The sequence below is a fragment of the Notolepis coatsorum genome (genome assembly GCF_963971535.1).
Source record: "Notolepis coatsorum genome assembly, chromosome: 15".
In the NCBI taxonomy this organism is placed as follows: domain Eukaryota; kingdom Metazoa; phylum Chordata; class Actinopteri; order Aulopiformes; family Paralepididae; genus Notolepis; species Notolepis coatsorum.
Genome location: NC_140179.1, coordinates 31966845 through 31980994, shown reverse-complemented (window position 1 = coordinate 31980994; position 14150 = coordinate 31966845). Strand labels below are relative to the sequence as shown.

General features: G+C 42.0%; 1 protein-coding gene across 1 annotated transcript in view; it reads left to right on the top strand.

Annotated features, from left to right (window-relative positions):
- Nucleotides 1-14150, top strand: part of sil1 (SIL1 nucleotide exchange factor) — a 40588-nt gene that overhangs the window by 12782 nt on the left and 13656 nt on the right. The window contains exons 5-8 of the mRNA XM_084330863.1: nt 3414-3534; nt 8532-8618; nt 11832-11927; nt 12869-12990. Coding sequence (XP_084186989.1) covers nt 3414-3534; nt 8532-8618; nt 11832-11927; nt 12869-12990 — 426 coding nt within the window. The remainder of the gene's footprint in view (nt 1-3413; nt 3535-8531; nt 8619-11831; nt 11928-12868; nt 12991-14150) is intronic.

Genomic DNA, 14150 nt, shown 5'->3' with positions numbered 1-14150 from the left:
AGCGGAGCCCAGAGTTATCGAAGATATCCCCCAACGTGTGGATGCCTTTCTTTCCCCATCTAGGGTACCTAATAGGTTGTTGTCCAATAAGGAGGAGATTGTTACTGAATAGAGGGGAATGCGTGTGCCATTGATTTCAGCGTGATTGGACCTATCAATCAATGGATCCCAAACTGCATTAAAATCAGCCCCTATGGGGCGGCTAAGTGGCGCAGTGGGCAAGGCGCTCGCCACTAACGCAGGAGATGCTGGGTTCGAGCCCAGCTCTCGGCGTTGCTACCAGCTTGGCTGGTCGTTCATACTAACACAATTGGCAGTGTTAGTGGTGGGAAAGCTGGTGGGTGGGGATCGGACGTTGTGGACAACGACTCCTACAGGTTGGTTGGTGCGCCTGTACAGCAGAATCAGGAAGCAACGGGGGCAGCGTGAGCCTCCCACGTGTTACTCCTCGCCACTGAGGGATCGCGCTGTACAGGTGAAAAGATGCGACGGCTGCCTCCTTGTGTACCGGAGGGGACACGTGATAAAAAGGCTTCGTCCTCACTGCAGCCGACCTGTGGGAGGCATAGTCTAGCAACGTTCGAGACAGGGGAAGGGAGAATTGGCGAGGCGAAATTGGGATGGGAGAAAAATAGAAAATGAGGAGAAAAAGTGGATAAAAAAAATCAGCTTCTACTATTAACCCTTTTCCCGCCAATAACGTCGTACGGCGGGTTTCAAGTTCATGCGAATTCTGCCAATAACGGCGTACGACGTGATTCTGATCATAATTTCATATTTTCGCCATGGTATTTATATTCCACTCACGGAGCCTTGTCAGATGCTGATGGACTCAGCACAACTCTGCAACGCTTCAATACTGCCACCTGGTGGCTGATCGGCGAGTTGCCAAACCGGAAATGCCCGTTGCAGCTCGGTCCGTCCCATAATTCCGTCCGGCCACTCGTTTTAGCGTCCCGGGACTTGATACACACACCGTGGATATGGATCTTGTGTTTCACTCAGTAAAGCAAGGTCCACTTCCTTCCTTTTTAGCCACGTTAGTACACTTGCACGTTTATGCGGTATAAGCACTTTGAACTGCAACCTCTGTATGAAAAGTGCTATACAAATAAAGTTATTATATATATTATATTGAGACCCCCTGTATTCCAGATCAATATGTTCAAATTAGTCATAGTCTAAAAAGGCTGCAGTATGACTGAATGTAATTCGTTTGGAGTAGAACACCATAATAGATACATATCCACTTGTTAAGGTCCTATTGAGTTCCAAGCGTGAGCGTAAAAACAAAAAACAACACAATCCCCCATACCCCCCCCCCCCCCCCCCTCAGAATACTTGTCCGGTATCGATCAAACATCAGTTGGTCACCCGTGACCGAGCACAGCAACCACAACAACATTATGTATCTTAACCATACCAATAACTTGTAAGGTATATTGTAACAATTTAGAAAAAAGGAACACACTTCACTCAACTGAGTGAAGAAATCTATGCAGAGTTCAATGCGAAGTTCAAAGTGCAGATGATAAAAACAGGTACATTAAAACACAGCTTGTCTGAGTTAAACTTGAGAAAAGGGCAACATGCGTACCCCGTCGTTGAGATAATACAGTGGATACAAACCTTGAGTGTTATCATTCAGCTGGAGCAAAAAGTCATAGTAGGCACGTGGCAACGGCAATGTTAGCTAGTAGAGCTGCAACCAGCACGCCCCGAGCTTAGCTTAATTGGGCTCAAGGCCTGTTATATCCTGATTCACGTAGGCAGCTCCGCCGAGAAAGGACCATCCCCCTCGACCGGCAGATACGTTAAAACAGTTTGTTTGAGTGAAACTTGTGAAACACAGTTTGTCCAAGTGCAACTTGAAAAAAGACAATATGCATAAGTCTGCAAAGTTCAGTACGAAGCTCAATGTTCAGACAATAAAAAGGCAAATGTGTTAAAAAGCACAGGTCGTCTGAATTATACTTGAAAATAATCAGTGTGCATACCCGTTTCTGGAATAATACAGCATAGATAAACCTTGAGTGTTACCGTTCTGTTGGTCCGAAAAGCTGCGGTAGGCGAGTGGTAACGATAGTGTTAGCTTGGAGAGCCGGAAAGTTAGCATAGCTCGCGCTTAGCATACCAAGGCTCCGAGGCCTGTTACTCCCCGACGCCTGTTGCCTGCTCTGAGGGTATAATTACCCACTTTTGGAGCGTGTTTCCTGGCCTCTTGGAGAATGTAGGGACGTGTTTTTTTTTTGTCAGGCCACTGAACTTAGAAGCAGGCCAGGACAGTGTTTCTAGTTGTATTCTAAAATTCTATTCTATTGTATTCTAAAATGTGACTATATGGTTTTATATTAACTTAATAAATAAACAAAAATGAAAAATCTACTTATTTCAACGAACATTTCAAACTAAATAACAGATTATGCACATAAAACGCTGAAAACAACCGAAGCAACAATAGTATTTTAATGAGGCTATTATTATTATCATTATTATTTTGCAACAAGTTAGCCCTCTCATAAATAGCACATATAAATGAATAACTAACTTGAACTAACTTAATAGGATTGACGTGATATTTGGCTTAAAAAATCGGTCGCCTGGCAAAAAAAAAAAGCCTGACGATGTGCATTGGGCCGCGGCTCTCTGACGCCTTATTTTCTGGGTCCCGGCCTGAAAAGTGTGGGAACCCCTGCTCTAGGTCAGCCATCTTATTTTCGAAAAAAAGTTACTTGTCTTCAATCGTCGAGATTCCGGTGGAGTTGGTTTCAGCTACGACCGCCACCTCTGCCATCTCTTCTTCCACCCCAGAGAGCCGCGTGGTCGTGCTAGCTTCATCCTGGAGCAAGTCCAGTCTGTTGGTTAGCTGCAGCATGCTAGCATCAAGCTCGGCACGGAACAAAGTCCTGATAAATTCACCGTCAACCTCATTTAATGTTCCAATCTTGTTCGGTATGTGTTTAGCCATATCTACGAGGTATAATGTGAGTGTATGTCGTAAAATTTGCGTCGTAATCAATATTAAAGTGAAGTGGTCACGGAGCTCGGAAAAGTCACGCAGCCATCTGATCCAAGCGTAAACCGAAAGCCAACCGGCAACATTTTTCAAATGATTCCGCCCCTTTCTAAAAGCTCTGGGTGTATTCTTTAAAAGAGTGATATCTACATAAACATGTTATCTCTATAGCACCTTTTAAAGACTTCCTAATGAGAGGGTTTGGTCTGACACGAGGAGGGGGAGGGGCTGCCAGTCTGTGACCTTCTCTCTCTGACAGGAGGGTGAGGGGCTGCCAGTCTGTGACCTTCTCTCTCAGACAGGAGGAAGAGGAGGGTGAGGGGCTGCCAGTCTGTGACCTTCTCTCTCTCAGACAGGAGGGTGAGGGGCTGCCAGTCTGTGACCTTCTCTCTCTCAGACAGGAGGAAGACAAGGGTGAGGGGGAGGGGCTTCCCTCCTTCAGGCCAGAGGAGCTGAAACGAGCTCTGAAGAACATGAAGGAGGACGAGGCTCCAGCTGACGCAGAGCCACAGAGCCAGGTGAGCAGTGTTAATTTTGGCAGCTATTTAGTCATAGTCTTAGTCTTAGTCATGTGTGAAATGCTCCTTTTTCGTTTTCATCATATTTAGTCACCTTCATTTATTTTTCATTTAGTCAGTTTTAGTCAACTACAGGTCTGAGCATTTTAGTCTTAGTCAGTGTTAGTCTCGATTTTGTCTGTTTTGTTTTAGTCTAGATTTAGTAGCAGAAAACGGATGACATTTTTGTCTAGTTTTCTTAAAATAAATTATAAAGTCATTTTATATTGTAAATAATTATTCTTTAAGTATAGTCTAGCCAAAACCCTATCAGCTGATTCACAATAAGTTCCGTATAAGGCTAGAAGCCCAATAGTAACCAAACATTCCTTGAAATGGTCAATAGATTCAGAAAGTCAGACATGGAATGGAACATATTCTGATTTAAATTGCAATATATATTTCTTTAACCAACAAAGCAACAATAGGATAGTGTAAATACACAGTACACACTGATTGCAATTCTCACTGGGACCTACTGTACACATTTCACACACGTCACACACACATTCCCTTTTGTCCGTCGAGTACAACCGTAGATCGCTGACGTCACTTTAAACTTAAAACTTAACCCTTTCTCTGCCACGCTTATATCCATCCTTGTAGCCAGTCTGCCAGCTCTATTTGTCTATGGAGATGTTCACCTACTTTGCAGGGCTATAACTTTTTAAATTGTATTGCTAAATTGACATTACTATGGCCCATTCAACATCGATTAGCTATCGTTCAGGACGTAGGAACGTTTTACTTTTTCATTCACACATTCATACAAAAATACGGTCTAGAGTATAAATATGTTTTTATCGTTTTCTGCAGTATTTCATAGAACGTGAGTTATAGCCATAAATGCATATATTAGATCATCAAATGCAGTTTGATACCGATTGACGCCAGATTACAAATTTCAACTGTACAAGGTCCCAGACGTTATGACTCATCATGCGCGGTTGACCGGAGGGGGGGGGGGGGGGGGGGGGGTCGTTTATAAGTCCGTGGCCGACGTTAAATCATTCATGTAGTATGGGTGATATATAGATCAGAGCAGTTTGTATCGAAAATGGTAAACAAACAGGCTGAAACTCACCCCAGTCTCCTTGTAGCATTGGGTGATGAGCGTAGAGCAAAAAGATTGCTATTATGGGATGTTGATCTATGCGATCCATTTCCAGGTTGTATAATACTATATACGTCCAAATAATGTTGTTTATTGAGTTATGGCAACGGATCGCTATCCAGTGTGTCAAGATGGAGTCCCGCGAGTGATAGCGAGTGGCCGGACAGAATAGGGAGACACACCGGCGTCACAATTATCGACATCCGGTTGCAACTCGCCGATCGGCCACCAGGTGGCGGTATTGAAGCGTTGGAGAGTTGAGCGGAGATCTACAGCACCAGTCAAGGATCCGTGGGTGAAATATGGTATATGAATACCATGACAGAAATTTGAAGTATTGATCTCAAAGACGCTGTAAAACGTCATTGGCAGATTACGCATGGCGAGGAATGACGTGGTAACATGGCGAGAAAAGGGTTAAAATGGCGGCCTCCATCAGAGCATTCGGCTAACAACATTAGCTTAGCGAACCTGCCACTGCACTTCTATGTGCATAAAGTGTGCTAATTAGGGATGCTCGATATTGGCTTTTTTACCGATACCGATATACCGATATTGTCCAACTCTTAATTTCCGATACCGATATCAACCGATACCGATATATGCAGGGTTTCCCCTCCCAAAAAACGGAATAATTTCAGGTAATTAACATTACATATCTCTTGTTGTGGAAATTAACACAACATTATGCATACTTTTGACAAATAAAATCAGAATGTGTTCTTACTTGCTTGCCTGGTTAAATAAAGGTTATAGAAATGTAAAAAAAAAAAAAAAACGATACCGATATTTTTCTATATCACATTTTAATGCCAATATCGGCCGATAATATCGGTAGGCCGATAATATCGGACATCCCTAGTGCTAATAGTAACAAAATATCACAGCCCCTAAGACTGGGAGCGTTCTAACTCTACTGAGCATGTACCCAACATTATATGAAAAATTTAAAGTAATTACGATGTTTTAGTGCGCTTCAAGCGCTAAAGGGATTCATTAACAACGTATACTAGTAGTAGGGTCCATCTCACTCTGTGTTAGTACTCGTCTGTTTCTTTTCTTTTCATACCAACATTACCTTTTTAAGTGAACATGCTCTTGTCCTTGTTGTATCCATGTGTAATGTTGATAGTAGTGGGTGTACATTAGGGCTGTCTTAAATACTTCAAAGCTTCGTTCGATTGGGCATGGGATTCGAATAGGAAAATAAAATGTGAATATCTTTTTTTTTAAATCAACTCTGCCTCTCTTTGTTAATTACAACAAGCAATGCTGTTTGTTATTTAAGATGAGGTCGGACTCGGCACTGACAGATTTGTGTTCATTGTGCTGCTTTTATAAAGCCTCAAATGACTGCTTACAATATTTCATGAAAGCAAACTAAGTGTTTCGTTTGTTGAAGATTTTAAAAGGTTTAAACTTTACAGCACTGACAAAGTTGAACAAAGTGCTGTACAAGTCCCACAACATAAAAAAATATGTAAACATTTTAATAAAAATATTTATAATTTTTTTTTTTTTTTTTAAAGCTTCGAATTAAAATCGAATCTCGGCCCCGAAGCTTCGAATTCCAAAAAGAAATTCGAAGGTCAGCCCTAGTGTACACCAGGCCACGTGAGCGGATCGGCACAGCCGAGAAATCCGCTCTTCGCTCTTTAAAGCTTGGTCCGCTCCGCTAATCGCTCATGTTGACCCCGCCCCCAAGTCGCTCTCCGCTCGCTCCCCGCTCACCTTGAATCGAGCGCTCCCCGCGCCAGATCGCTCTGCATTTTTTTTTTTTTTTTTTTTGAGCATGGTGTAAATGAGCTCAAACTACAACAGTCTACACGCCCCTTAACAATTGTTTGTATTGAGCCGCATTGTAATTGTACCCATTCTGCAATGTTAAATAACGTTGTTTATCCATTCACTAGCTCTATTAAGCGATGATAGGCTAGCCGAGCCACAATGCTATGGTCGCTGCCATTAACGTTAGCATGTAAGCTAACGACAACAACAATGGCGTCGATACTTTTTCTAACAGGAGTGAGTGACAAAGCTTGAACAGGATATCACAGGTTCACCCTTCTCATTGGTTGAAAATGGCCTTCATGTTTGTACATCGCCATCTGTTGCTTTGGCAGTGTACTGCATGTATATATTACATCAACAGTGTTAAACCACTGTGAGCGGCCTGGAGTGGATTGGAGCGGAGGAGAACTCTCGCTCCGGACGTCGCGCCGACTCATTTTAAAACCCACTCCTCGCTCACGTCACATCTTCTTTAAACAAGTCAAGAAGAAACATCACAATAAGTCAAGAAACAAAACAAGAACACCATAAAGTCCAACATTTAAAATAAATGCAAAATAAATGAATGCAATGCAAACACTCCCAGACATACATGCATGATACTGTCATATAGACTGCATGATACTGTCATATAGACTGCATGATACTGTCATATAGACTGCATGATACTGTCATATAGACTGCATTATACTGTCATATAGACTGCATTATACTGTCATATAAAGATGCATTATATGTATGTATGTATATATATATATTTCATGTTTGTTTTGTAAAGTTGTTTTAATCATGATTCCAAAAGGTTGAGAATTGTGTAGTGAGTCGTTGCCATGGTAACTAAGGACTCTGACAGAAACCACTGGACATGTAGAAGCTGGTCTAAGTGGGGGAAAAGGCATTCTTCTATCTCAAAATAGTCCCTTTTGACCAAATTAACTATTCTATATTGTAAGTAATTTAGCAGTGACTTTAAATATGAAAGAAAAACAATTGTATTTATTTAATTTGTTTATTTGGATGGGACAATGCAAAATTAATGAACACTGGGGTGTAAAAATTGCCAGATTTAGCACAAGGCTAATTTCCATCCGTTGTCCCCAAACATAAAAACAGGACTCATAGAAACAGTAAGAAATGTACAAATGCATAAAAACAGTAAAAAACACATAAAAACAGTAAAAAAAATATTACAAATACATAACAGCAATACACAGAAATACTAGTGATATGTCACATGTGTTCACATGACTGGTTGGTCTTCAGCCTTTTTTTTTAGTTGCCCTCTAAAAGAAGCAAGGCTAGGGGCGGCTAGGTGGTGCAGTGGGCAAGGCGCTCACCTCCAATGCTGGAGACGCTGGGTTCGATCCCAGCGCTCCACATTGCTTTCAGTTTAGCTGGTCGTCCGTACTAATACACATTGGCAGTATTAGGGGGTGGGAAACTGATGGGTGGGGATCGGACATTGTGGACAGCGACTCCTACAGGTCGGTTGGTGCGCCTGCGCAGTATCGGGAAGCGACGGGGGCGGCGTCCCTCCAAAGCACAGACCCCTGACGCTGAAAGAACGCGCTGCGCAGGTGAAAAGATGCGACGGCTGCTACTTCGAGTACCGGAGGGGACTCGTGCAATGTATGGCTTCGTCCACATTACAGCCGGCTTGTGGGAGGCATGAAACAGCGTTCGAGATAGGGGAGGGTAGAATTGGATGATACGAAATTGGGATGGGAGAAAAATAGAAAAATGGGAGAAAAAGTGGATAAAAAAAAATAAGCAAGGGTGGGGCTTTCCCTTATGGAAATGGGGAGACTGTTCCATGTTTGCCTGCCTTTTATGGACGGGACTTTTGGCCAAACGTGGTCAGTCTACATTGGACCATGCAGTCACCTCTGGTGTCTGACCTGGTGCAGAGTCCAGCGTTTCTTTTTTTGTAGATGAATTCCTGTATGTATGACAAATTGTTAGATACACATGGTTCACATTGAAAGAGACGGGGGTCAGGTCTTGTTAGGCCCCATTATCAATACTAGATGATCAGTGTGTCTCTTCTCTACAGGACGCTGTGCGCTCTCAGTTCCGCCCAATAGAGGAGCTGAAGAGAGAGATGGCTGAGCTGCACCTGCTGATAGAAACAGATGCTCAGGTAAATCCACCCTCTGATTGTCTGTTCATCCCACTTCAACGTATGACTGAACCTAGGTATGAAATATTAGCTATATGTAGGGCTGGGTACTTTTCACCTGTACCTGTGAATCGATACCGGTACCCAACGGTACCTTTTTCTGTACTTTAGTCTCTAAAAATGTAATCTCAGACAGTTGTAAAAGAGAAGAAATTCCAAACTTCAAATAATTTATTATCATTATTATTTATTTAGAACAATTTGTTAATATATACTGTATATAATATTGCAGCGAGCGTTATCTGCATCTAGCTTTGTAAAGTGTACTAACGACACTTGCGACTGTTTTTGGCTTGCAATTGCCTGACTGCTTTGTTGTTGAATCAAGTCGAATCCTAGGTACGTGTGTATTGTGCCGTAAACAAAACGTTGACGTTTTTTTTTTACAGTACTGAAATGTGGCACCGGCGGATCTCACGTGAATTGGTACTCGGTAGTACCGACGTGATTCGGTCGGTACCCTTAATTCGGTTCGGTTCGGTACCCATCCCTAGCATTATGTAAGTTGTTTGTTTGTTAAACATCAAATTAAACATCAAATTAGCACTAACAAACATTAGAGCAGTGGTGCCCAACCAGTTTCAAGCAGACCGTGAGATTATTTAGGTAGGTGACAGTGGGGCATTGGCAAAAAAATAAAAAGATCAAGCGAAAATCCGCGAGCCCAACTCAGATCGAGTTTTCCACCTGGCCGATGTGTGCATTTGCCATGTCTCGCCCCTGCATCAACGGAGGCACAGTATTCCAATACACATCGCATACATCAGCGCAGGCCGCGTCTGGTCTTTTGTGAGTCAGAGGAGCGCAAAGTGCCGCGACGTGCATGCACGAGCGTGCGTGACAGCCCTGCGCAGGTATATCGACCGTCTGGTCGGGACTACGTGCTTTGTTTATTGTTGCCAATTGGATCGCAAAGACTGGGAAACCCCACACACTTGCAGAGAGCTTTTGGTTGCCCTGTACCAAATATGTGGTTTCTGTCCTTTGTGGACAAAGTGTTGCATAGCAGCTCCATACAATACCGCTGTCAGCTGACACTATTTCAAGAAGAATTGACTGTATGTCGTACGATGTTAAGAAGAGCCAAGTTGTGGAAAAACGTAAGCAGAGCCCATATTTAATGATTTGAAGCCCATCATCTGTAGCCACATAGAAGGGCTCATTGATACATTTCGGAATTATTTCCCCGAAAGAAAGAGCACGGACAATTTGAACAACTGAATCAAAGATCCGTTCATTGCAAATGACGCTCGCAACAGGCCTCCCTCTGTCTGAGCAGAAGGCGTTGATCGATCTTTCGTGTGACAAGCTACTGAAAGTCGAGTTCACTGGACAGGCCCTCGCAAAGTTCTGGATATCAGTCCAGAACGACTACCCAGTGCTGTGTAATGCTGCGCTGAAAAAGCTTGTCCCGTTTGCGTCAACATACCTCTGTGAAGCGGGATTCTCAGCTCTGACATTAATACAAAATAAATACAGATATCGCCTCAGAGTAGAAGCAGATCTGCGCCTCTTTCTCAGCACAACGCAGCCACGTATCATGGAACTATGTTCAAATGTACAAGCACACCCTTCCCATTAAGTCTCGTTTTTGTTTATTCTTGAAAAGCGCATTGTGAACGCATAAAAAATGGCTAAATATGCCTTGATCGTTTTATAAATGTGTATACAGAAACAATTCCGTTTGATAATATTCATTTATTTCATTAATAATATTCTTGTCATTCTTGTAATTCCTACACTACACTGTTACGATGATATATAAAATATCATATTATATTATTTACCCATTCAATATGCACATGACCGAAAATATGATATGCCATATTGAATGGGTATTATTAATCTACTATTACTACTAATACTAGCCGAGAGCAGGTCAAATTTGGGCTGGTAGATCTTGGTTCAAAAAAGGTTGGGCACCCCTGCATTAGAGCTAGCAAGTATTAGTGCTAACACTGGCTAACAAACATTAGAGCTAGCTAGTATTAACATTAACACCGGCTAACAAACATTAGAGCTAGCTAGTATTAGAGCTAACCCATATTAGAGCTAGCAAGTATTTGTGCTAACACTGGCTAACAAACATTAGAGCTAGCTTGTATTAGAGCTAACACATATTAGAGCTAGCAAGTATTAGTGCTAACACTGGCTAACAAACATTAGAGCTAGCTAGTATTAGAGCTAACACTGGCTAACAAACATTAGAGCTAGCTAGTATTAACGTTAACACCGGCTAACAAACATTAGAGCTAGCTAGTATTAGTCCAAACATTGGCTAACAAACATTAGAGCTAGCTAGTATTAGCGCTAACACTGGCTAACAAACAGCTAGAATTTGCCACCAAAAATAACAGATAAAGTTACCTAATGTTACTCAAATTAGGAATGTCACGATACCACTTTTTTTAAGACCAATTACTTACATTTGGGTACTTGCCGATACAGAGTACCAATATGAGTACTTAATAATACCATATATAGTACTTAATAATACCATTACAATTCTAATACTGACTTTTAACTTTTTTATTTTCATAAGATGTTCCTCACTTTCTGACTAACACATTACATACAAGATTACGCTATTGCTGACATTTTAAGTTAAAATAATATAAATATACCGTAATTCCTCTAATAGTAACCCCGGCTTGTATTTGTTTCAACTGTAGCGGGTACCAGGCTTGTATTAGGAGGAGGCCTGTATAAGAGGGAGGCCTATATTTCAAATTTTCAAACGGATCATAATGAATAAATCAACATTTTGTGTCAGTTTGAACCCAGTAAAATGTACTGGGTTCATTTATTGAAACCAAGTACTGTATGAAATAGTAAACAGTGCAATTACAGGTGGTCACTGGTCATTTCAATGTTTTCAAAGTGAAATCAAGTAACTAGCTCAGTATGCAGCTCAGTATATTAGTAACCCGGCTTGTATTAGGAGGCCGGCTTATAATTGCTTAGCTCAAGAGCGCACCCGGCCATTAATAGAGACCCGGCTTGTATTTGAGACCCGGTTACTATTAGAGGAATTACGGTAATAATAACATTTTTAACATTCAATTGAGTCTGCCATGTTGCCAACATTCAACCTGATATTAGATATTATATAATATATTATTAGATATTATATCAAATGAAGTGTTTCATTGTCTTGTTGTTGCTGTGATGCAGGTAATGAGCAGACTGCTGACCCAGTTCAACAGCACCAACAGCACCACCGAGCAGAGACTGAGCATACTGCTGGAGCTAGAGTATCTAGTACACCAGGTAAACACACAGAGAGAGAGAGTATACTGCTGGAGCTAGAGTATCTAGTACACCAGGTAAACACACGGAGAGAGAGTATACTGCTGGAGCTAGAGTATCTAGTACACCAGGTAAACACACAGAGAGAGAGAGTATACTGCTGGAGCTAGAGTATCTAGTACACCAGGTAAACACACGGAGAGAGAGTATACTGCTGGAGCTAGAGTATCTAGTACACCAGGTAAACACACGGAGAGAGAGTATACTGCTGGAGCTAGAGTATCTAGTACACCAGGTAAACACACGGAGAGAGAGTATACTGCTGGAGCTAGAGTATCTAGTACACCAGGTAAACACACAGAGAGAGAGTATACTGCTGGAGCTAGAGTATCTAGTACACCAGGTAAACACACAGAGAGAGAGTATACTGCTGGAGCTAGAGTATCTAGTACACCAGGTAAACACACAGAGAGAGAGTATACTGCTGGAGCTAGAGTATCTAGTACACCAGGTAAACACACACAGAGAGAGTATACTGCTGGAGCTAGAGTATCTAGTACACCAGGTAAACACACAGAGAGAGTATACTGCTGGAGCTAAAGTATCTAGTACACCAGGTAAACACACAGAGAGAGTATACTGCTGGAGCTAGAGTATCTAGTACACCAGGTAAACACACGGAGAGAGAGTATACTGCTGGAGCTAGAGTATCTAGTACACCAGGTAAACACACAGAGAGAGACTGGGCTAGATCCACAAAGAATGGATTGCACGGTGCTAATTGCACCCTTACTTACAATTCATTATGAATTGAAAATGGGGGACCCTGATGTAAACGAGACAAAAGTCTTTCTCTGGTCTGCATCCCCTTAACAATTGTGTGTATTGGGCCGTACTGTATTGTACCCATTCTGCAATTTGTTAATTTTCATTCAATCAATCACCTGTCTCTCTGTTCGTAGGTGGATAATGCCCAAACACTGTGTTCTATGGGAGGTCTTCATGTCATTCTAGAAGGTCTAAACAGCTCAGACCATCGCATGCAGGAGAACTCTGCCTTTGTCCTGGGGTCTGCTCTTTCCAGGTAGGAGATGTAACTGACCTGGGGTCTGCTATAGATGGGTAGGAGAAGTTATAACTGCCCTGGAGTCTGTTCTAGGCAGGTAGGAGATGTATTATAACTAGGGATGTCCGATATTATCGGTCTACCGATATTTGTGGGGTGGCGTGGCTCAGGAGTAGAGCGGGGCGTCCAATGATCGAAGGTTTGGTGGTTCGAATCCCGCTCAAGCCCATGTCCATCCCATTGCCGTTGTGTCCTTGGGCAAGACACTTAACCTACTTGCCTCGTATGAATGTGTATGCATGTGAATGAATGTTGGTGGTGGTCGGAGGGGCCGTAGGCGATGATTATTCGCCACGCTTCCGTGAGTCTGCCTCAGGGCAGCTCTGGCTGCAATTGTAGCTTACCACCACCGGTATGACTGTGTATGAACGAATAATGGACTCTGTGAAGCGCTCTGAGTCAGAGAAGAGCGCTATATAAATTCAATCCATTATTATTATTATTATTATTATCGGCCGATATCGGCATTAAAATGTGATATCGGAAAATATCGGTATCGGTTTAAAAAAATTATTATATATATATATATATTTTTTTTTTACATTTCTATAACCTTTATTTACCCAGGCAAGCAAGTAAGAACAAATTCTCATTTTATTTATTGTCAAAAGTATGCATAATGTTGTGTTAATTCCACAACAAGAGATATGTTAATTACCTGAAATTATTCCATTTTTTGGGGGGGGAAACCCTGCATATATCGGGGGGGTTGGGGGTGTCTTGGATATGGATGTGGTGGGGTTGATGTGTGGGGTGTTTGGGGGACTGATTGTTCACATGCCTTCGAGCAACATTGTACTATTGTACTTATTTTATGCCTATTCTTTTGTCTGCACTTTATACATTGTTTTTTATTCTGTCAATTGTGTGCTGACCTTATGCCTATGTTAATTGTATGCTACTTGCTGTGGGGCAGTCTGGACTGCGGTCCATCTGCGAAAAGTGCTATATATAGATAGTTATCAATATTTATTATGATATTGCAGGGCTGTACGCTAAGCTTTTTCACTAGGGGCACACTTGCCCCTAAATGAGAAATTTAGGGGCAAACAATATTTTTTAGGGGCAAATTTTTAAATAACTATTTTACCATTATAGTAGGGCTGGGCGATATGGCC